Source organism: Idiotropiscis lumnitzeri, chromosome 11 (genome assembly GCF_059441095.1).
Source record: "Idiotropiscis lumnitzeri isolate Australia: NSW breed Sydney's pygmy pipehorse chromosome 11, RoL_Ilum_1.0, whole genome shotgun sequence".
NCBI classification, from domain to species: domain Eukaryota; kingdom Metazoa; phylum Chordata; class Actinopteri; order Syngnathiformes; family Syngnathidae; genus Idiotropiscis; species Idiotropiscis lumnitzeri.
In genome coordinates this window covers 15,710,791-15,735,563 of record NC_142401.1, presented here as the reverse complement: position 1 = coordinate 15,735,563, position 24,773 = coordinate 15,710,791, and the positions used below count along the sequence as shown (strand labels likewise).

Here is a 24,773-nt window from a genome sequence, read left to right as displayed (position 1 = left end):
TTCTTAGTTTTGTGTTTTACGGCAAATCTATAAACTTGCCAAGATGAAGACTTTCCCTTTTGAAAGACATCTGCAAAGGGCCAAAGCCCCTACGCCAAAAATGGATAATGTACAACAAGCACAGGCGTTCGAGTCAATACACATGATCCCGTCTCTTTTCTTCCTCCATTGTTGCTGTTGCAGTTTCTAGAAAGTGAAGACTTGATAACTACACAACTACGAGTTAACTTGATATGAACTCTCATTGTTTTCTGGAGCATTCCAAATCAGTAAGATTCTTGCTGGCGTGATTCTTTGACCGACTTCAGTCATCTCAAGTGTTCCATTTGATGCTTTAACTTTACATTTGATTTTTAAACTTATTTCTTCTGTATTACTGTCTTGCTGCTGACAGGTTTGCCAAAAAAAGAAGAAGAAAAAATAGCCATGCCTAAATTTCTCTCGGAGGATTGACCCATCAGCGTCACTTCACATGTCATGTTATCAAGAAAAACATCTGTCCAACTTGCAAGGGAAAAAGAAATTGAACGTGAAAGGTCTGCAGGGAAGTAGAGCAAACTATGAGTGTAATCGGACGCCAGTTTCTTATTTTTGTGCTACGGCTGAGAAATCTTAACAGCTTCACTTCTCAGCCCCCTCATATTGCATATATGATTACACGTTTTGTCTTTAAAGCCCCCACATGGCCTCCGGTAGCTTAATTCGAACATACAATGGGAAACTCCATAAGCACATAGGCGAACAACTATTTGGCAGTGTTGTTCACCTTTAAGCAATGGATATCTGTACTGAAACTGCACTGCAACACATGTTAAGAGAATAATATAACAGTAGTTTCCGACATATATTCCTCATCCTCTGCAAAGAATGACTGATATTACTGCTCTATTGTGAATCCAAGAGAGGAGCTGAGTCTTCAGTAGAGAACGTGATAAGTGATCTGCGCCAGAGGGAATTTTTATGTCCCTTTTGCCTCATGCAAAAGTCTAACTAACTGTAAACAAAAACATTGAAATTATCGCGATAAAATGTGAAATTAATGGTGTTAATACCAAACTCATCCCAGTAAAAGTGATACTGAACTTTTTAATGTCTTGTGTGGAAGCAATATGCTTCTGTAACTTTAAATGCAGAGGTAACAAAATTGATAGATTAATTGACAACTACTTGATTATCCAATTTCTTTACAACTATTTCAACAATCAAGTAATCATTAAGAGCAGGGGTGGGCAAACTTTTTGATTGGCGGGCCACAATGGGTTCTAAAATTTGACAAAGGGGCCGGACCAGGAGCAGATGGATGGAGTGTTTTGGTTACCTCACCTCATCAGAGAAAAAAAATACATTTAATTTTAAATGAAAGTGAACAAAAGCATTACAGCAATATATATGTCTTTGAAAATCTACAGTATTTAGAAAATAAAACATTAACAAGGTTTATTCATTTAATTTTTTTCAAGTTCGGCGTGCCCGATTAAACCGTTTAACGGGCCGCATCTGGCCCCCGGGCCATAGTTTGCCCACACCTGATTTACACTTAAAATTTTCCAAATCCTCTGATTACAGCCTCTCAGCAATAATTATTCTCTCATTTCTGCAGTCCTTCATGAAAGCAAAGTGAATATCATCCTTGTTTGATCAAAATAAGACATTTGCAAACATCTGTTTGTACTTTGGGGGAAAAAAAACAGTAACTGAATCACATGCATGTTTGCAAACGACAGACTGGATGGCCTGACATTTGAGTTGCTCTTTCCATGCAGTGTGTTTGTTAGTCCCTCCCTGGCCGGGCCACCATGCTGGGAAGCCATCCTAACATTTTGACCCTGAAGTGGGAAGCCAGGACAACACGGGGAGGGTCTCCCTTATCTAATAACAAAACATGACATTCCTTTTCCAAGTTGTGCAACAGTGACTAGGGGACTTGTCTGACTCTTTGACAGAATGTCCGCAGCTTTTCATGGGAGGTCAAACTGCCCTTCATCTATTTTTGTCTTTATCAAATCGCTTTTAATAGTTTATTGTCTTGCAATTGGCAGCCGTAATGAGGACAAGCCTTAAAGGATGGATGACTTGTAACAAGCATCCTCCTGTTGTGTTTTATTGATATGACGGTGGTAAGCAACCAACTCCTCGCTTGGAACCACGCAAATGAAAAGGAATGGCACCGCACAATTTACAGTGAACGCAAATGATGTCGTCCGCAACGGGACACAAGGAAAAATAAATGAGTTACTTCTGCCCTCTGGTGGTTAAAGGAGCGAAATTGACACCCCCCCAAAAATGTGGTTGAAATAACTGCAGGGCCACTTCGGAAAGTTCAATGTCATTAGCCTTATTGTCATCTTAGCTCCACCCTTATTGGACACGTCACAAAGTCTAGGAAAGGGGAAATGGTGCTCCCTTTCAAACATGGGAAAGGATCGCGCTTTTTCAAATTAATCAACTTTTCCGAACTGATGTCATCGCGCCACGGGGAACATCTGTTATATCTAGTTGCTTTCTTTTCGTTGTAGTTGTCATTTTTGTACTCGCCCTTTTTTAGAATTTGAACGACCTTTCCTCCTACTTCTTCAGGGTCATCTGCATTGGAAAGAAAAATTGCTAAGAGAAACGATAATTTCGAGAGGCACATGGTGTTGTTATGCATCGACCGGCGTTTTAAGACACCCTTTGATCCATTCAGAAACAATGATTTATTTACCACTGAATTAAAAAACTGGGCTCGTCCGGGATTTGAACCCGGGACCTCTCGCACCCTAAGCGAGAATCATACCCCTAGACCAACGAGCCACGTGATACTTCGCCTGAACAACAATTATACAAACGAACTGTTTACCGGCGGTTTCGGTCACGTTCTAGAATGCCGTCGGGAAAGATACCCCGTCCCCTTGATTAAATCATGGATAATATAGTGACTCGTTCTGGGATAGTATGCCTAAAAATCGCATTGCATGTAACTTGTTTACATACAGCAATATATAGGAGAATCCGGACGAGAAGTTTGCGAATTTCCATCTTCCTCGAATGCAGCGTAAGTCCATGCACACCATGCGCTTGAGACGAGGTCCATTCTAATGCAGTATGACATTTGGATCTGAGACATAAACGAATGTAGTCAGTTAATAATTTACTGATTTATTTTATGAATTTATTAATTAATTAATATATTACCCTAACGATCCGCGGTTCCCCACCGCCTTTTACCAGCCTGCATGGCAATTGTTGAGTAAGGAGAGTCGCGGCACTTGTTTTTTTATTTTATTTTTTTAAACGCAAACGTATTAGATTCAAACCTTTTTTTGCACCAACACCCCACAAAATACTTAGCTCTTTAAATACCATAATGATCTCCAGTAATAAAATCCAGTCGTGTTCATTCAAACAAGGCAATAATCCATTCATTATTATTGTAAAAACTGTTACATGATGCACAATTTGAACATTAACACTGTGCTTAAAAAGAAGGAAAAACTGTATGATTCAATTTAAATCCATTGCCCATTATAGTTAAATAAAAAAAGGTAGGTAAATAAAAAAAAAGTTTTAACAAGAGCAAAATGTGCACAATTAGTAAATTACAACAATGGTATACACTGGTTTTCTATTTTCTATTTTCCCAAACAGTAACAAAGTGAGGTAACTAAAGAAAATGAAAAAAAGCAAATAAAAATAATAATGGGAGGGGGGTTATTTTGCTGCAAAAAAGTCCATAAAAGGTTGTCCAAAAAACTTGGTCAGACTACCCTTTCTTGAATATCAGATTTTTTCCATTTTCAAAAAGGACATAACATCCTTTATCAAATGAGTATGTAAAGGTGCGTTCATAGAATTCCAGTTTAGGAGGAGATGACGTTGGTGAAAGCGACAACTTCCAATTCCATAACTGAATGTTGAAAATAATCTTCCGGGAGACCAAACATTCCAACGTGTGGTGACATGGTTACAGGCCTGGAAAGAACCATAGATACAGTATTCAAATACATTTGGCAGAAGTTAGTCAGGGCTGGACAGGAAAAAAAACATGTGCATGTGCAAGATCACAGGGAGAAGTTCCACATTTATCGCAGACATCTGTAACTTTAGGAATAGAACTGCGCAAGTTTGCTCTTCGAATAATGACATCTAAACACAACTTTGAACTGAATCAAAGTCAAGCCAGCACAGATAGATGTTGTATGAATCACCGTCAATACAGAGTGCCACCAGTGACCCTCAAGGACTAAACCCAGTTCACGCTCCCATGCTTCCTTCTTAGTCAGGTGCACTGAATTCACCCCAAGGTTGCTCAGGTGGTAGTTGGGGGAAGTCGGAGAACAAAAACTTAGCACAGTTCCTCACTTGAAAATAACGGAAATGATGGGAGGATCGAGTGTTGAATTCACGAACCAGGTCAGTGAAAGAACAAAAAGGGCCATCCCTTTAAAGATCCTTAAAACATTTAAGTCCCTTCTCCTGCCATACAACAAAAGTAGGGTCACTGGCGCTTCCAAATGTAATTTATTATTATTATTATTATTATTAAATGCAGGTTTAAACACTAGATTCCTCAGTAGTGGTGTGAGTGCCGTGGGAGTCCTAAAATTAAACTGCATCCTGTTGGAATTTATCTTTATATCAATGTTAGAATTTAACTTTAACCCAATGTAAACTCAAATAAGTAATCTGACTCCAATTTGCGACCTTACCCAACTCTCACTCATCCAACAATATGCGCGCTCGTTCTGCAATAGAAAGGTATCAGGAAGCCGGCATTTTCACGCACGAATGGATTTATTCCCAATACACAGATTTCTACATGGCACCTGGATCTCGGATCCCTCTCAATACAAGTCTACACCTCTCGTGCCACCAACGAATGTGTTCTACCTCCGAGTTGCCCAGTACTGATTCATACTATACAACATGCAAAATGGCACAGACAAAGGCATCCTGGCATGATTCTATTGGCTATGTGTATTGCAGTTAACTTTAGCTCGCTCTCATTGGTCTTTCTCCTCCCGCCGAATCCTGTGGCTCCTCCTGCGTGCGATCCCCCGATGGCCGCTCCTTCCCGGAGTCATCTTGTCTCACTCAGCACCTTCTGCTTCTAAAACATTCCATTCTTGCACAACCCCCGCAACCAGTTTCGCTTCACCAGTCACACTCTCAGCATTTTACAATATCACATTTTCATACATTGGATGCACCAACATCTAATGAACTATGTTAAGCTCAAACTCTTATATTCCTTTAATAGTCAAATGTATGAAATCCTTTAAGTGTAACTGAAGTTTAGACCATGCTAATGACCAAACCCTCAGGATTGGAATGCAGGAAGATTGGATCACAGCTGCACCACAGGAGGTGTGAACGAGACCCCTCTGAAACAATGGACTTCCATGCCGGGATCACAAAAGTGGCTCCTAGCAGTCTACTCTTTGTTCAGTTTTTAAATTGACTGCCATTTACATTATCCTTTAATCCTAAACTGAAACTATATCTTCAGAGTTGCCATAACCACAGGCTTTTTGGTAAGACCAGAGGGGCGTGTGGTGCAAGGGCCCCTCAACAAAGCAAAAAGAGAATCTCCGGGGCATGACTGTGCCTCCAAGCGACCCCAAGTTACTGCAGCTGTCATAGACCAAAATATATATATATAAAAAAATAGTTCTAATAGATTAAATGGAAATGCATTTTACTCAAAAGTTAAATGCAATTGAACAGTGCTTAACAAATGTACTTCATTTGATTAAAAAAGTTCAATCCACTTTATGCGACATGCACAATATGAACATTTAATTCAGTAATTGTTTTGCATACCACTAGAGGGAGTCCACAATTTGAAAGTAACTTCTATACAACAGCTACAGCCATGAAAATGATGAGATCCATTTGCAAATATGATGAAGCAATTATCAGGGTTGCTACTGGGTCAGCAAATGCATTCACAAACTCAATTTTGTACTCTGATATTGTTTTAAGCGGCACGGTGGGTAACTGGTTCGCAAGATGGCCTCCCAGTGCAGTGTTCATAGGTTCGATTCCGGCTCCAGCCTTCCTGTGTGCATGTTCTCCCCATGCCTGCGTGGGTTTCTTCGGGTACCCCAGTTTCCTCCAACATTCCCAAAACATGCATGACAGGTTGATTAGACACTCTGAATTCCCCCTAGGTGTGAGCGCGAATGGTTGTTTGTGTAGGTGTGCTCTGCGATTGGCTGGCAACCAGTTCAGGGTGTACCCCACCTACTGCTCGATGACAGCTGGGAGAGGTTCCAGCTCCTCCCGCGACCCTTCTTGAGGAGAAGCGGCAAAGATAATGGATGGATGGATGGATATTGTTTTTATTGGATATAATCATTCCCACTGTTCAAACTGTTTCTGGGCTTTGCTACACCATTCATGTCCTTAAAGGAAGAATTGATGTTTTGATTTCTTAAAAGGAAAATATTTATGCTGTTCATTTTTAAATTCATAATCATTAAATCGGCTCCTGTTCAGTGTTCACACAAAATATGTGTGATTTTGCTTCTTGTTCTCTTCGTGTACTGCGTGTGAACCGAACCATGACTTTAGATGCAACTGTTACATCCTTTGACATTATACTTTTATGTGAGTTCACCATTATATCCGGATGTAGAAGGTAACAAATGCAAAAGAACCAGCAATCGGGTATGCAGATAAGGCACATTTTATTATTAAGACAAGGGAGTCAATAAATTACAGATCCTACATGAAAAGCGAGTTGATCATGAAAAAAATAACAATTGCAATTCTGGAAACTACATAAACAGAACATGAAAAAAAGTAATTATTTTTTTGTCGCTTGTTGATGATGATTACATATTGTAAAGTCAGCCTCATTGCAGACAGCCAAAGCAGGAGGGGTTGGCGCATAGCTCACATGGGTCAGAAGACAGGAGAACATTCACTAGAAAGGACAACAACCAAAGAACAGTCATCATTTTTTTACACTGTAGTTGGAATTTTATGAGATTTCATTTTTGCAAAAAATAAAAATCATGAATAAATAAATAAATAAATAAATAAATAAACACATAAATAAATATAAATAAATATAAATAAATATAAATAAATATAAATAAATATAAATAAATATATATATATATTTATATAATATATAATTTGCATACTTTGCAAATATTGTGCCATATTATCTGTACATTTTTAGCAAGTCTCAGAACAAAACACTGTTCAAGTTAACACTGGGCCTTGCAAACTAACAGTACTGGAGTGTGGCGCTTGTGGGCAGGTTTGAGAAATGTTTCGAAGAAAAATGCCTGTAAAGAAAGCTATTGCAACAGTCTTTGAATTAAATATACTTCATATTTGGTGATTTTGCATCAATTCCAAGATATTATGCAAGTAAATATCTGTTACAAGCTTCACAAAAAATAGTTGTTGAAAAATGTGATTAATTGCGATTAATCATGGATTTTTTTGTGATTAATCAGTTAAAAAAAATTAATCACTTGACAGCACTAATATATACATATCCTAACCAAGGGGTAAAGAGCTCTGGTTCCTGCCAGCCGCATCCTGCCTGTTCTGGATCTCTCAAATGATCAGGATCGTTTCAGGCTACTACAGAGCTTGTTGACATGCTGGACCAAAACAGAATTCACATCAATGTAGATGCTGCATCGATCCACATATTGATCTCTGGCTCCATTAACCTTTAAATGTTACCAATACTTGCATGCACACACAAGCAAAGAACTGTTTGCGTTGACAGTTTCCTCTTCCTGCCAGAACACCCGTCGAAGCAAGGGTTAGTTAATTGACCACCATTTAACCAAAAACAATGAATAAACTATTTAACACCATTCATACATACTCTGCTCCTTCTCCACCCGTTTCCGACTGAGGTTGGTGATTTTTGAGAGATGGCCACTCTACAACTGAGCCATGCCGCGCTCAAATAAAAGCGGGCAAACGGATATCGGGACTTCAGCAGGAGTGCAATGTGAAGCGAGCAGCTGGAAAGTAAGACTTTTTTATGCCTGTCGCACCAAGGTATCAATATTTTTAGCAAAGGCCTCAGCTTTTGTAATGACTGTTGATCATGTTCATGCATTTTTTTAATCAATATAAGAGATGTACATATGTAAACATTCCATGTTATGTTTAATGTTTGCCCTCGTTTTTTAAGATATTTGGGGGATTTAATTTTGTTATTTTCCCATTCCTTTCCGCAATGCGAGGGTCAATTGTAAATAGCTACATTGTTCCATATATATATATAAATATATATATATATATATATATATATATATATATATATTACTGCTGTCAAGCGATTAATTATTTTAACCAATTAATCACAAAAAAATTCCATGATTAATCGTGATTAATCACATTTTTCAACTATTATTTTTTTTGCGAAGCTCATAACAGATATTTACTTGAATAATATCTTGGAATTAATGCAAAATCACCAAATATGAAGTATATTTAATTCAAAGACTGTTCTAATAGCTTTCTTGGATTTTTGAATACGATCTAAATGGAGACATCTTTGCAGACATTTATTTTTGAAACATTTCTCAAAACTGCCCACAAGCGCCACACGCCAGCATTGTTGGTTTGCAAGGCCCAGTGGTAACCTAAACACAGTGCTTTGTTCTGAGACGTGCTAAAGACAGCTAATATGGCACAATATTTGCAAAGTATGCAAATTATTTTTTAAGTAATTCAAAGTGAGTTAATTGAGTTAAAATATTTAACTGAGTAAAAGTTTTTGGGATTAATCACCTGAGTTAACGCTTTAATTTTGACAGCCCTAATATATATATATATATATATATATATATATATATATATATATATATATATATATATATATATGTATGCTGCAATATTTAACTTGTTCAATTAAGTACACTTCCTTGAGACCAGCTTCTGTACTACTTTCCTTTTAGACTTTGCATTGGCGCAATATTGTGGCAACCAAAGGTGAACAAAAAAACAAATAGCTGCTGATAGGTTAGTGGCTCAAACACTTGTTTAACTCTATGAAATGGATTTGATAGCTTTCATATGTATTATATGTATAAATGTATTTGTTCATTATCTATTTCATATTATTTATTATTTTCCCCATTGGCTGGCAACCAGTTCAGGGTGTTTTCCCGCCTATTGCCCGAAGACAGCTGGGATAGGCTCCAGCAAATGGATGAATGGATATTATTTTCCCCACCGAATGTCAGTGTTCACTGATGTTTACCAAGTCTGGAAAAGACCCCGGAAGCGCCTCGGCCCCGGCACACTGGATAAAAGACCCGCGGCAGGACGGGGTTGCCACACACGTCAACCACCGTCTTGCTGTGGGTGAGCTGCGGTCCGAAACCTGACCCTGCCTCGTCCATCAGTGCCTTCAGCTGCTTCACCGCCTCTAAGGGGAAACTCCTTTCACCATCCTGCCATCAGAAGATGAAAGCAAGTTCAGGTTCAAAAGTCAGTCTCATACTTCAGATGGGTGCTTTGTTTGAATGGACAAACAAAAAAAGGCTGAAGTCAAACTAAAACGTGACGACTGGACGCCTTGTTTGGACACGGATTGGAATGTCAAGTGAGATTTAGTAGTTTAATACTCTGGAATGCACCATGAAAATATTGTTTACACACATTGTTTTCATTTCACGCAAACCTTGGACCTTGCACTTCTTTTGAAATACAACAAAACATGGTCCTGCTCTTTGTATTTCAATGACCACAACATCAGGCTGAGAGTTGACGCGAGCTAAATGTCTGAAATTTAACCAGTCGGGGTTCGTGTGCACATTCTTGCTCTTGTCCGCTTCATGTCACTTAACCCAAACTATTGTACAGAACGCTTTTGTACTTTCACAGGTTGAAGTAGACAAGAGAATTAATGTGCATTTGCATTTTGGTGGTGATCGGTCGCCATTTTAGACAACAGAACAGACAATTGGAGCAATATTACCTCGCTTGCCTCCCTGCTGTGACTTAGACGCTGAAACCGGAAAAAAATTACAATGCGAGCTCCGAAAGGGAGCGTGCCAATTTGCTGTAAATATCATCACAAAAAAAAAAAAAAAAAAACTCACAACAGAGTCTTATAGGGGGGAGCGTTGTAGTGCTGATGTCATTTTTACTTGTAAAACTATTATATAAGGGCCAATGTTACGTTCATAAAAGTGCTTTTTAATGTAAGTTATATGTTTGCAAAATAATAGCGATTTTTTTTCCCCTGAATAATGGGATTTTGTTTTTCTTCTGAAACTCAGCATATAGCATCGGCCTATCAGGGCTGTTAGTCATCACGTTCATCTTCACACAATTGCAAGATATGTTTGACGCTATGTGAGTGATGTTTGTTTTTGAAACAGTTTATGTAGCATGAGTAAAAAGCAATCTGCTTTCTTTCGATTTATGGTTTACCTACCAGGGTTCAATGTAGCTCAGATCTTGGCGTCAGCTGTTACACATCGGCACTGATTAATATTTTCAGTGTCAAAACACATAATTTTTTTTTTCTATTTACAATTGCATTTAGAAAACCACCAAACTATCGGCGTTCAAATTTAAATGAAACACTTATGTTTTTTCCAAAGTCAGAGTTTAAGGATAAACGATTCACATGTGGCTTTGGAGCCATGGGTTGCGGACCTCCGTCTTTATGCAATACAGGACAACCATTTTACAGGGTCATAGCATGAAAGGAGCTCTCGGCTGGTCAACAGTAAACGTGCAGTTTAAATATACATATAAATATACATACCTTGACCTGCACACACAAGGCAATGCCGCACGCGCACAGCAGCGAGATGAGCGTTACAACAGTTTTCATGGTGAGCGAGATGAGCACCACGATGCAGATTCTTTCAGGCGAGGACTTTTCTTCTCTTGTGCCTTCTGCAGGGTGGCGCCGATGCTTATAAAAGGCGTGTAAAGGCTGAGCAATGATTGATTTATGCCAGGAATGAAGGTGTGTGTAGTTGTGTGTGTGCGTGTGTGTGTGCATACAACTCATTAGGATTTGACTGAATCCTAAAGAGGATTGTAACTCGTGCCTTGATGGCATCTCTGTTTGCTCACCCCATTAAACGCAAGTTTCACTGTTGACTTTAACTCCAAAAGGGACATCATCCTCATCACCATAAATGTCAGCCGTTACTGCGCTTTTTAGTTAGTCGGAGGAAAGGAAAAGATAATGGAAAAGCTGACGGGCCTGAAAGTCACACGTGTACAATGAATGATGCCGGCCAAAAACACTCAACTAGAGCACCGTCGCACTATTACCAGAAGAAAAACTTGAGCAGTCTGCTTTGATGGTGGACTACAGGAAACAGGATGTTTACAGTTCAGAGCCTGAAATTCAGAGGATATACAATAGCGTGAAAAATTAATCAATATATCAATTGTTGTCAAATAATTTGATGATTGTTTAGTTAGGAGATACTGATGCGATTCCATAAGAAAAAGCAAACATATTTTTAGAACAACAAAATAGTAACTTTATGAGAAAGAACACTTGAAATGAAGATGAAGTTGTAATACAAGAAAACAGTTGAAAATCTGTATGAATTATTTCAAACTATTGTTAAATAGGGTTGCAAGTTGTGAGAATACGGCTTTTTTTTTTTTTGACGAGAATACACTGGTATTTTAGGCAGATGTGCTAACCAAGTGGTCCTATTAAATGTGTGCCGGTGTATGTGTGTGTAGTGTATATATATATATATATATATATACATGTCATTATCCACACCGCTTATCCTGTATAGGGTCGCGGGAGGGTGCTGGAGCCTATCCCAGCTGACTACGGGCGAAAGGCGCACTATACCCTAAACTGGTCGCCGATCATTCACAGGGCAGACATAGACACCGTCACTGAGTGGGAACTGAAACCCACACACGCACACAACTCAGGCAAGTGTACCACCACACCATTTTTTTGTGATTAATTAGTTAAAAATCACTTGACAGCACTAATATATATATATATATATATATATTCATATGGAGCCCATCCCTGCTGCCTTTGGGCAGTAGACTGGGTACACCCTGGACTGGTTTCCGCCAATCGCAGGGCACACAAAGACAGACAACCATTCACACTCAAATCCACAGCTAGGGGCAACTTAGAGTGTTCGATGAACCTGCCATGCAGGTTTTTGGAATGTGGGAGGACTACCCAGAGGAGACCCAGGCATGGGGAGAACATGCAAACTCCACACAGGAGTTTTTCTGTTTTTATTATTCCAACCTGTTTTTTTTGTGACTATATATGGTGCAGAAAGAAAACGTGTTTATCACATTGTGTGGGTCTAAGTATAACGGATGTGTCAAGAAGTGCAAACATTCACTTGCGATAAAAAACTTGCTTGTTCAAGTTCATTCATCCTTTGAGGTGTGAAACAAACACACCCACAGACACACACATAAACATGCGTACGTGCCTTGCAATGCACACATTTTTATTCCAAACAATAACATACAAGAGGACGTTTAAATAGGTACACAAAGCATGGTAAGATAGAAATGTAACAAGAACAATTTAACATATAAAACCAATGACAAAAAAAATGTTTTTTTCTTTTTTTAAGTAACAGTTTACGCTTAGAAACTCCTTATTGATTCAAATTTTCCTTTTGGCATTTTTTTTAACAAGTTTTTTTTTATTTTTTTTTTTTTAAATAATGGAAATGACAACATGAAATACATGATTAAAACCAAAGGCGTTGTGGGTTTAGCAGCCGCTGCAGGCGGCAAAGGCGCAAATCTCGCAGACGTCCAGCGGCACCATGGCTGCAAAAAAGGTGAACAGTTAGCATCTACAGTGCCTTTGTATCCACAAGTAGAGGATATTGCGGAAAAGTCGCAAAATCTCGCTCGCTCTCTCTCTCTCTCTTTCTCTCTCTCTCTATATATATATATATATATATATATATATATTCAAAATATATTTATTTTTGTAGTTTAATTCATAAAGTGAATCTCATATTATAGATTACACAGAGTGCAATATCTTATTACTTGATTTTTTTCTTACAATTTCGATGAGATAATCCGGTGACGTGTGGTTAGCACACCCGCCTCAGAGTTTTGTATTCGGAACATTCCAAAATCATGCATATTAGGTGTGAATTTTAGTGTGAATGCTTATCGTCCTTAGTGTCCTTATTGCATTCCTTGGGTGGGCAGTGACACTCTCATTTATTTATTTAACGCCCTAAAAATTCATGCTAAAAATGTTATCTTTTTTGTAATTTGATGCAACAGAAAATAATTGTGAAGCAATGCCTTCTTCAATTACCAGGCGATCTGTACAGGACGGACGTTGCGTCGTGCTCTATTCATGTGCCAGAAAGTCAGCAGAGCTATCCAAGGCACCAGCTCAGAATTTACAAATAATTTTGATGATGATGCTTTACAGCGAACGAAAACTCCAAATTTGTTGTCAACAAAAAAAAAGTATTTTTCTGATAGATATTTGGTAGAAATTAGTCTTCTGAAAAGTATTTTCCGATGTGTTAAATGAATTTGTGTAAAAAACACTTGTTTCACTTTTTGAATTGAACTACTGAAGATAAATGAGCTTTTTCCGCCCGTCTTCTCACGCATAGAGATGCAAGAACAAGTGACGAGGATCCTCACCTAGTCTGGCGAGTGAGGCCGACGCCCCCTTCTGCTTGCACAGAGGCAGCAGCTCCTGGGGCAGCATGGGTTCCTCGCACATGGACGGCATGCTGGCTCGCAGCCGCGGGTTAGGCAGTGGCATCCTGACACTCTCGAACATCTCCTGGAGCCTCTTGACGGCCTCCAGGGAGAAGGACAAGCCGTTCTCCTTTGAGGGGAGGCACAAGAAGAACTTTGTGATCCTGCAACCTCTTGAAGATGTCTATCAAACCTCGGCGTCTCACTTACCTCCACCTGCACAGCCTCGGAACTCTGGCCCGAAGCCAGAACCAGAAGAGCGACGCAAGCGAGTGTGATCTTCATTGTTGCGATGCTGATCTCGGCAGTGTCTGCTTGCTCCTCCAGGTTTGAGCCACCTTTTTAAATTCTATTTTGCTCATGTGACTCGAGGTATGGCCAATGGGAGCAAAGTTTTCTCACGGGTTAATGAGTAGCGCTGCTTATTTTACGGGCTGTAAAGGGGAATCCATAAATCCTGCTCCGTCAGATTAGCTTCTTGCGCTAGCTGGGAACGCCTCCCCGTGTCAATAATAATGTCTCATCCAATGACATATTGTACGTCATTTTTTTCTGCAAAGCACACAGGATGTCATTTATTGCAACTGGTTATTATGTGAACTTGATGTTTCGCAGCCTCGTTACTGTTGTTGAGTCAGACAACTTTCTTTTTATTTTTTTAGCGTTCTTAACTTCATTAGGTGTTGGAGACTATCCCGGGGGGGAGAAGTGGACTTTAACCTCAACTGGTTGCTAATCAGTCACAGGGTACATCCATCCATCCATCCATCCATCCATCCAAAGTCAGCAGTGACCTGGAGCCCATCCAATATGATGTTTGGTACAAGTAATGTGGTCAAACCAAAATGGTCTCCCCGTAAAAACCCTTGCTCATTCGGACAACCATGTACACCCATTTCTAATTTAGTCTTCAAAGAACCTGAAGCATGTGCACATTGTGTGACACTTCTGGAACTAACAGAACTGTTGTGCAGTATGTGGGCTTGGGCAACGAGCTTTCATGAATGGTCAACAGGAGTCCAATTTTGCTTCAGTTCAGTTTTCTCTCCTCTGTGGCTGTCTTCTTCGTCCTTGACCATTGTGCCATGTTTTTGTGGATCGATAAAAAGAATAACGTATCGGTTGTATATGCAGCCTCAAAACCCAACACAGAGTAGTAGCAGTTTTTCTGTGGAAGCACGTCGGTCAAAATGCAGCAAACGGTGTGCGGCAGCCGGCAGGCATGACAGTCAGAGGACGCGGAGGAAACACTTTTTGTTTTTTTCATAAATGAAATACAAATGGCTGAATAGCTTTATTGAGAATCACCATTGAGTATAGTTTTAAAACAACAAATAATATATTCGACTACGGTGTCCCTTTTGATGTTGATCATTCTTACGACTGCCGATGACCAAGTATCTTTACCCTGACCCTGCATTCCTTTGGGATTAGGTTCCCCAACAACATACTCTTTCATTTTTAGTTTTCAGTTGTTAACATGATCTTGCAAATCAAACGTACATTGCTCATGCGATTTTTCTGCTACCAAAAATATTTATTTTTATTTATTTTCGCTTTGGTGTATAAATGTGGTTTCAAACTGTTTTTGTTGTAAAATTTTTGAAACCCTTTATTCATTTCAACAAATCAAAACAATATATGCTGACAATAGCTTATCAATTGTATTTATAGCAGTTCCAAGGAAAAAAGAAGCCACATGCTAATTATAGATGAACAATAAAAACAGGGCGTCACTTCATTGGAGTCTGGATTACTTCCTCCAACAAATGCCAGATATGAAGATGATGTGTGCATGACTTCATGTCTATGACTGGTCCTAAACACTGATATTGGTGCATTTCAGCACAGATATCTACTGTAGGGTAAAGATAATAGCCACTTTTGGCTCAAAGATACGCGACCCACCCTCCTTTGCAGACATGTGGGAGTATATTGTAGTTTAACAACTTGTGTTGAAATGACAAGGCGGAAATGAGTGTTTACAACACACTTGAGCGACACATACATGCCCATATCTGATAAGTCTGGATTATCACTTTTTCGGGATTGCTGGAAATGGATCATAATTTACAAACGGAACCGTGACTTGAGAGTCGCGTAGTCGTACATCCGCCTAAGTTGTGTGCGGGCAGCGTGGGATCGTTTCCCACTCGGTGATGACGTCTACGTCTGCCCTGTGACTGGCTGGCGACCAGTTCACGGTGTGGTGCGCCTTTCGCCCGTAGTCTGCTGGGATAGGCTCCAGCACCCTCCCGTGACCCTGTGCAGAATAAGCGGTGTGGATAATGACATGACATGATCCTAACTTAAGATCACTTTCTTAGAAATACCTTACAGTAGGGAATCCCAAAGTAGAAGTGTATTCAAAATAAACATTTACAGTGTGATTCCCGCGCCCATAAAATAGAGCGTTTCAATTTCCTTAATAAAATCCACCAGCAATAGCTGATGATTAATTTTTTGTTAGTCATAACCAAGCCACTGCATAAAATCACAAGGAATCTGATATCTTCCCATAAGGATCAAGCCCCTTTGAAATGTGTATTTGAATTGTGTAAATATGATCCATGTTCACAATGGTGCAATCAATTGAAAATGCAGCATTGTGCATGCCAGGCCACTGGATGGCGATTTCTCAATTTGAAGAAATTTTTGATTGAACAGACCACCAGTCCAACGGTGTTGATAGATTTGTAGAAAGTCGGAATGGACCGTGGTTTACCAACACTAAAACAGCAATCAATTCATAAAGTAAATATTTGTTTGAAAAACACTTCAATAACTTTAATGTAAAATGAATGAATGAAATAAAAACCTCGTATGGTGAAAAATTGTTTTTGTCATTGTCAAATTAGTCAAGATTGACTACGTTTGGTAAAGTGGCTCTTGGTCTCTTAATGACACCGTATTTAAAAGGTTAACACCAAATACAAACATTGCAACTGGAGGTGAGTAAATCATCAGCCTACACGTGAAAAGAATACATTTTTGATTGTTTATCTGACCTTCCCTCCAGTGGCTTTGTAAACACTGTCTTCCTTCCTCATGATACTGTGAACCTGTGTTGGTCTTTTTAGCCATCTGGGAGCAAACTTTTAACACAAATAATAAATGAAGTATTTTTTTCTGCTTTTAACCATTGTTCTATGTACAGATGGTGGAAATGACATTTTAAATCTTCTCAATGTGTTTGGACAACCTGTAACAATTCGAAATGTACTCTACTGACACCTACAGGACTAACGGGGAACAATAATAAATTGGAACTACAGTACAATGTGGGTGTTTCATTTATTGTTGAAGAGTTTTTAATCTGCAAGTTGTACGAGCCAAGTTCAAATCTATAGTTTTTTGTTATTCTTAAATAATCTATAGCTAAGTGAGAGATAATTAAATATGTCAAGAGTCTAACTTTTTTCTTATCTGGTACTTTTGAAAGGGTCGTGAACCCGTTTTTAAAGGTCAGATACAAAGCTATAAAGTTGACAAGCTCAAGCGTGTTATATAATAGTCATAAAGAGATTATTTAACACTGTCAAATGCCAACCCTTATCACCCCAAATTATTATTTTTAAATTTTTTGATAATCAATATAAACATGCTTGCGTTGCACATGGTCAAATGTATGCAAAAGTACACGACATTAGAATTATTATTAACTTAAGCACAGCTGAAGGAACTGAGTAGAGTTCTACACGTTATGAATGACATTTTAAAGTTCTTTGTTCTGTAGAAAGTCAAGCTTCAAGCTGTGACTTTTGATGAGATGAGGCTCAATCCAGCAAGCTTTCATTACAAAGCCATAAAAAGCAAATTAAACTCCTGGATTTTTGTTTTTCTTTTATAAATCAGCCGCGCTTATTTCGCACACAGGCATGACATTCACAAACACCTGCATTTACAAAAATCATGATTGCATCAATAACCAGATCATCCCCGTTGCTGTTGCCATGGTGACCCTTCAGGACCAACTGTTGCGGTCTATAATGCTGGCAGAGGCAGAGCAGGTCAGGTTGTATTGCGTTAGTGCAAGCGCCTGCACTAACGTTAGCGTTAAAATTGCCTTGCCTTGTGCCACTTATTTTTATCTATCCATTCATTATCTGTTCCGCTTCTCGTCACGAGGGTGGTGGGGGTGCTGGACCCAAATCCCAGCTGTCTTTGGACAGTGGGCGGGGTTGGTTGCCAGCCAATCACAGAGCACACAAAGACGAACAACAATCCGCGCTCACCCTCACACCTAGGCCCAATTTAGAGTGTTCAATCAACCTACCATGCATGTTGTCTTTTGGAAAGTGGGAGGAAACCGGAGTACCTGGAGAAAACCAAGGCAGGCACGGGAAGAACATACAAACTCAACGCAGGAAGGCTGGAGACTGGAATCAATCCCATGACTTCTGCACTGTGATGCCATCGTGCAACACAGACACCTACTGGAGTGGATGTGCAATTACACTATAATTCTAATATGACAAATAAAAAATATCTTCCTCAGGGTGAACCCCCGACACCGCAACCATTGCCTCCCCTCTTTAATGATATTACAGAAGGATGCAGCAGCATGTACCACTCCACAACTTGTGCTCTGAGCTCCTACTGTATCACAAAGTATTATCAAAGATTAATGATCTCCTCGCTTGTTTGATAAACTACACAAAGTTACCGCGCAGGTGTGACGGACTTATCTGCTATGGAAAATGAGCCAGAATAGACGGCTTGCCCCAAACAATTAGAGCAGTGTTACTCGAGTTAATTATTATTAGGCGGCTTCATTGATTAGGTTGATACATATTTGGGTATCACTGGTGTTTACATTTGTGGATTTATTTCATTGAAACGCTGAATACAAGTCAATATGAATGCATTACGATAATTGGTCAGGGGCATGTAAAAGTCGTGCAGACTCACATGGAGCTAACACTTCCTCTGAGTGCGAGTACATTTATGTCTTTTAATTATAAGCAAGTGTGCCATTCTAGACTGTGTTGCAAAGCAAGACTGGAGAGGGAGGAAAACATCAACATTTGGCAACATTGAGCCCACCAGGGTAACATCAAGGAGCGCAAGGTATTATCCAGCACGGGCAGGTCTGCCGAATCAAAATTGTACAGCTTACGTCATACAATAACAAGATTCTTTAAATAAAGTTGCAACAGGAAGTGAAGTTGCACGCCAAATGCTATATTAGCTTTATGTGCTAATCTCATCAGCAGTCCGCTATTGTGGAAATGCTTGCAGTATTGACACATTGATTTACTACACTGGCACCAAACCCTAATTTGAAAACTTAACATTCACTTGAAGCTTTACTTTAAAAGCCTAACCCTGGATTGAATTCCTACTTTGGAAATTTAAAGGGACGCTTGATTGACGTTATCATTGGCACTTATGTAATAGGTTTGCATGTAAAAATGGGATCAGTGCTAAAATGCCCCCCAAAATGTTATTGACACCAAACGTCATCTCATAAAATCAAAAATACCGTGCGGATTGCTTCTCCACTTACACAGTCTGAAGCAGACAAGAGCATGACTGGTTATATTTCGGACATTTAGCTACGCTGAAGTCGTGTCAACTCTCAGGAGACAGAAGGCGGCTGACAGCGGCGTGCAGGCGAGCATGGATCTTTATCACCCCCATCCCTCCCTGGTTGACATTGGATAACGACACGGATTATAACAACAATTCACTTCAGGACGTTAAAACAAAAGGCGTTAGTGCAACAAAATTAGCTTTGGGTTGCTTCCCAAGCTGTCGTGTGCGTTGTCCGACACCGCTTGCAGCCGCCAGCTTCGGTGTGTGTGCCAACTGATCATCATTTTTGGATGTTATAAGATATGAAAGTACAATGATTTCCAATAGAGAGTTTGTAATCAGTAACTGCGACGCTTGCAGAAAATTGTGAGAGCAGAGGGGGTGTGGCCATATGCCTCATTTAAAGTAGGTGTTTTTCAAGTTACTTATTTCCTAATTTCTCCAAAATTAATTGATAAAAAAGAAAATTATATCTAATTTCCGTTTCCTCGTCAAAAAATATATAAACTGAACTAGTAAAGATATACACTAGTAATGGATCAATGTACTTTCTTTGTTGTGTTAACAATCTATATTTTGACGTTGTTCCAACTTAAAAGACTGTTTAAGCCCCAAAAAATGTGTGTGTTTTACAATTCAGAATGAATTCCAAACATCAAATTTGGAGTCCATTGTGGTGTTCTGCAACTCTGCCTTATTGTGTAGCTCAGTGCTGTGTTGCTAATCCAGTCTGCCTCCTGGAGGATGACCCAAGATGTCACCATAAAAGGAATTCATTTCCACAGCCCGAACCTATAGGAGATTAAAATTAACTGGTTTTAGCCACTTGGAAAGTAGCTCACACTCAAAACAATGCATACCTAAGATAACGTTCCTAAGGGTACTTTCTTGAAAATGACTATGAATTTGAAAAACTTATGATTAGTACAAGAAACCTAACTGAATCCTATGGTGGCTAGAGTGGCCGTTAATAAATAAATAAAGAAGGAAAGGAGGTATTATCCTGTCAGGAGCTTTCCTTTAATTTATTCTGCTTCTGCAATTCCAAACAAAAATTTGAATCATACTAATTTGAGACTTTTTTTCCTGACTTGGATGCTCTTCTCAAAATTATAATTTATTTCGCATTTTTACTCTGCTTGTGAACTTTGCCCCCATAAAATAACAGTTTCTTTGTAAACACTCTTTCGTCTCATCGCTTTTATTTGGAAAACGCTTTCAATTGCTGTCGCAAGTTTGTGCCAAATTAAATTTGAAATCCGAGCACAAGCCTCAAACCCTAATTTTAAACAATAACCCTTGCTTGAAACCTGAATTTGGAACCGCAACTCTTCTTTTAACTCAAAACTAAGGCTTGAAACCCTATCCGACGTGAAACACTAAACCAGACGAAAACCTGATTTGAAACTTCAAACTTGGATTTCAAACCTCCTTTATCAGTTGCTTCCAACCTCACATTACAACTCCAAATTATTATTTTTTCAACCCTCTCAACCCTGTTTTGCAAACCTAATTTAAAAACGGAGTTCTGGTTTTAACCACTAATTTGAAACCCTAAACTCGGCTCGCAAATGTACTTTGAAACTATCATTTGAATTTCATATTGTCACTTGATACCCCGATTGTGAATCCCAGTCCTGGCTTCATCTTCATAAAAGTAATCGTAACAAAAAGAACAGAAGCAATGATAGCGGTGACCTGCATCCGCTTTTTTATATTTACTGCTGTAAAACAATTGAACTTTGCAAATGTGTTAAATAACTGTATGTCATGTCATCTCATAAAAGCCACTTTTTCATTATCTTGTCATTGTCACTGACAGTGCATCGTCTTGGTTACAATCAGACCAGTCAAAATGACAAAGTGGTCAAGGTCAGTTGATGTTATGTGAACCCAACAGTCTTTGTTCCCATACGAATGCGTTCATATTTGTGAGATTTTATGGAGGCAACAAAACACACAGCGCCTGCTGCCGTGTTGTATTTTCACACAGGCCGGAGTTCTATTTGCCTCGAGCGTAAATCATCACTTCTGCACACTTTTTATATCAGGAGAATATTTCAAATGTTGACAGGGACTCTTATGAATGCACATCGGAATGCTGGCAGGATGACGTTTATATTTTTTGTGCAAACAAACAGACATGAATAAGATGAAATGTGATTCGAATGCGCAGAAGTAAAACTTTGCTGCTGTAACTTTGCGAACCGCGGCAAGATAAGCGTAGACAATGAACCTTCGTTCTAAGCGGTGGCATGAGTACTGCCAGTGGTATGTGAGCTCCTCTAGTGGTAAGTGAATGAATCACCGCCTATTTTAGTTGTTTTTGAGTTAAAAATATTGACATTTAATATCTAAGAACTGTTTTTCAACATTCGGATAAACTCAGATCTTTTTTGTATTTTTCGTTTTCCTACGTTTAGGTGTAGTGCTATTTTTCAACCTGTAAAATATTACAGTGGCTTGCGATAATATTAAATACATTGATTTTTATAGAGATAAAGGGTTGCATATGGAGACCTAGCAGTGGTGTCAGACCGTGTTAAATAATTGCTGATAATTACTGTGAGAAATCATTAACAGGATCAATGTCTTCGCAAAAATGAATATCACTCATAATAATGTACAATTATAGGTAATTTGAACAAATGACTGCTCCAGTCCAAAATTTGGAACACTTCCAATTGAGTGTTTTTTCTTTTCTTTTTCCTTTTTTTTTTTTAATTTCCTGAACTGATTAATACGGCATGGTGGAAGACTGTTTAGCACAGGCGTCTTCAATCCTGTTCCCCGAGGTCCGATGTCCTGCCCGTTTTCCATCTTTCCCTGCAGCAACACACCTGAACGATCGTCATCTAACTTTTGTAGACCTTGCTGATTATCTGATCATTTGAATCAGCTGTGTTGCAGCTGGGAGAATTGGAAAACCTGCAGGATACCGGCCCTTGAGGACCCCTGGTTTAGCACGTCAGCACCACAGTTAAGAGGTGCATCGTTCGATTCCAGTTCCAGCCTTCCTGTATGGAGTTCGTATGTGGGTTTTCTCCAGGTACTCCAATTTCCTCCCACATTCCAAATACATGGATGTAGCCAAATTGAGCACTCAAAATTGGCCCTAGGTGTGAGTGTGAGAGCGGATGGTTGTTTTGTCTTTGTGTGCCCTGCGATTGGCTGGCAACCAGTCCAGGGTGTACCCCGCCAACTGCCAGAAGACAGCTGGGATAGGCTCCAGCAAGCTTGTGACCTTGTAAGGAGAAGAAGCTTGGATAAAGGATGAATGGATGTAGATTAATACTTAAGTCATCAACATAATGAACATCTGTTAAACAAACACAAAAAAACAAACAAAAAAAAAACGTTAATCAAAACAGAATATTTTGCAATTTAAAGATGGCACCTTTTGCCCAGACAGCTGCTTTGCACATTTTGGTATTTTCTCCGCTTTATAATTTGGAAGATGCTTTATGACATAAAATAAATTTCACTTCATAGCTGCGCATTATCAAGACTTAAAAGCTTCAATTTCTTGACCTCTTAATGCGTTCAAATCCATTTGAATTTGAATGCCTTCCTTGTTACTGTTACGCTGTGCACACATTTGCCGCCCACATTTTTTCCGCCCTCAGTTTTTGCCGCGGTTTCTTCATCATCCTTGGCCTCCTCTTGGACTGTCATTCCCCTGTTACGTCGCTTACACGTGTCCACCCCCGCCACAGAAGACTATCCTGCGCTAAATTGCTGGAGGGCGCTGCAATTTTCAGTGATGTTTTGGATGGCTCATCGGACCATGTGATACCCAACTAGGTGTATTACATATATATTACTTTAAATATAGATAAAATCTACAAAATAATAAAAATCACGACTGAACTGTTTTCTGAAGCTGAGCTGTGATTGGCCATTTGCCCTGAGAAACGATGATGTAATTTTCATTCGAGAGAAATTGGAAAATGGCCGCCCCCTGAGATGGCTAAAATCGGGTGGATTTTTGCTGTTTAACTCATATTTCGCAGATGCAATATAAATCAAAATTCCATGTTTCGACTAATGAAGATGCATATAACATACGTATTATTGAAAGGAAAATTTGGGGCTTGACTTTCCTTTACTCATTCACTGCCATCGACGGGTATAGAAGCCAAAAAAGTGCGTTCATTTTACCTGTATTGGTAGTGAATTAGTTAACAAAAATGACCATTCAAAGACGGCCTTAGTCTAGACAGCATCGCCACCATCTTGTCACCATAATGGAAAAAAAAACATGGCTATCAATTTGATTTGTCAATCAACCATGTGACATTGATCAATAACAAAGAGTGTCCAGTATTGTATTAGTATGCTATGGCTCTGCTTGTGTGAGACCACACTTTTGTGTCCCCAATTGTCTATGTGTATTCCATTGAAATCTATGAACCATAACTGCAGCTAAAGGTCGAGTCTTTTAAAACGACACAACTTTTCATGAAAGTCACGCTGCATCGAGTCTCACCGCCATTAAATGAGCCTCAGCGTCACTTAAGTTTTAATTATGTGCCGCTACGAGGACAGAGGGAGAGCTTTGAAAGACACTCTGAACATCACCGCAAAGAGCCTTGACGTTACTGCGATTACGTTCTTCCGTACAAGGATTTTCTGTCATCTCAACCTATGGATGTACTTTTAGACTTATGCGTGCCGTTCAGACTGATGCTGTCATCCTGTCACTAGCTACAAAGCCAGCGTGAACAGATTAATCACAATGGCCTCTCTAAAGTAAAATGGATCTCAATGCATTTTGACAATGGCGATAACAAGTCCACTGACTTAAATGACCTTTCACAACCCTTTACATGGCCATGCACGACCGTGAAACCAAAACCTTTTTCGGTAAACACTTGATTAATTGCACTTGTCCTAACGAGGCACATACGCTATATTGTGAACCAGTAATTCTTTAAGTATAGCACCAGTGCAGCTTGCTTGTGAGGTATGCAAATGTTGTATTTAATTTTTCAGTGCAATAAATTTATGTTAAATCTTTAAATGCTGTTTGTTTTTAAAGTTGTATTAAGGTCCAATTTTTATTTACTTTTTATGTACAGTATATTTTAAAAAAAATTCTAAAAGTAGTTTTTGCATATAACATTTCGACATTCCTGAAAGACTCATTTTTTTCTGTCACTTTTTAATTAATCCTCATAAATTACAAATGTTTTATTCATTTAAGATAACTTTATTGTTGTTGAATTTGAAATTGTGTTCTATTCAGTCAAATTGTTTTGTTATTATTTGTGCGACTCCAAAGGATTTTTGCCAATTCTGAATTTTGGCGAGATAAAATTCTGATGACTGATTAATTTAGTCGATTAATTACAAACTATATGATAGTGTGAAAATAAAAATACTGTAAAATAACTTTTCTTTTACTACTGTAAAAACTTTTTTTGTTCCCTTAAAGCTTGCAGGCAAAATGACAGCTAATTTACTTTGTTCCTTAGTATTTGCTTAACTTTAAAACTGAGATAAAAATCAGCAAATTATTTGCTGATTTTTTGGGGGGGGTGCATTTAATT

The 24,773-nt window shown here is 38.9% G+C and overlaps 2 protein-coding genes and 1 non-coding gene across 3 annotated transcripts; all 3 read right to left on the bottom strand.

Moving 5' to 3' along the window:
- Positions 1-2,721: 2,721 nt before the first annotated feature.
- On the bottom strand, positions 2,722-2,793 carry trnap-agg (transfer RNA proline (anticodon AGG)). The gene has a single exon. It is a non-coding gene; the product is annotated as a tRNA-Pro (tRNA).
- A 4,046-nt stretch (positions 2,794-6,839) lies between these two features.
- LOC148327665 (guanylin-like) lies at positions 6,840-10,813 on the bottom strand. Its single transcript, XM_088309748.1, has 3 exons — positions 10,745-10,813; positions 9,227-9,419; positions 6,840-6,910 (listed from the first exon to the last, which is right to left on the bottom strand). Exons 1-3 carry the CDS (start codon positions 10,811-10,813, stop codon positions 6,840-6,842), a joined length of 333 nt encoding a protein of 110 aa, XP_088165874.1.
- A 1,838-nt stretch (positions 10,814-12,651) lies between these two features.
- On the bottom strand, positions 12,652-13,983 carry LOC148327664 (guanylate cyclase activator 2B-like). Its single transcript, XM_088309675.1, has 3 exons — positions 13,894-13,983; positions 13,624-13,813; positions 12,652-12,774 (listed from the first exon to the last, which is right to left on the bottom strand). The coding sequence occupies exons 1-3, from the start codon at positions 13,966-13,968 to the stop codon at positions 12,716-12,718; spliced, it is 324 nt and encodes a 107-aa protein (XP_088165801.1). The 5' UTR covers positions 13,969-13,983; the 3' UTR covers positions 12,652-12,715.
- Between the last annotated feature and the right edge of the window lie 10,790 nt (positions 13,984-24,773).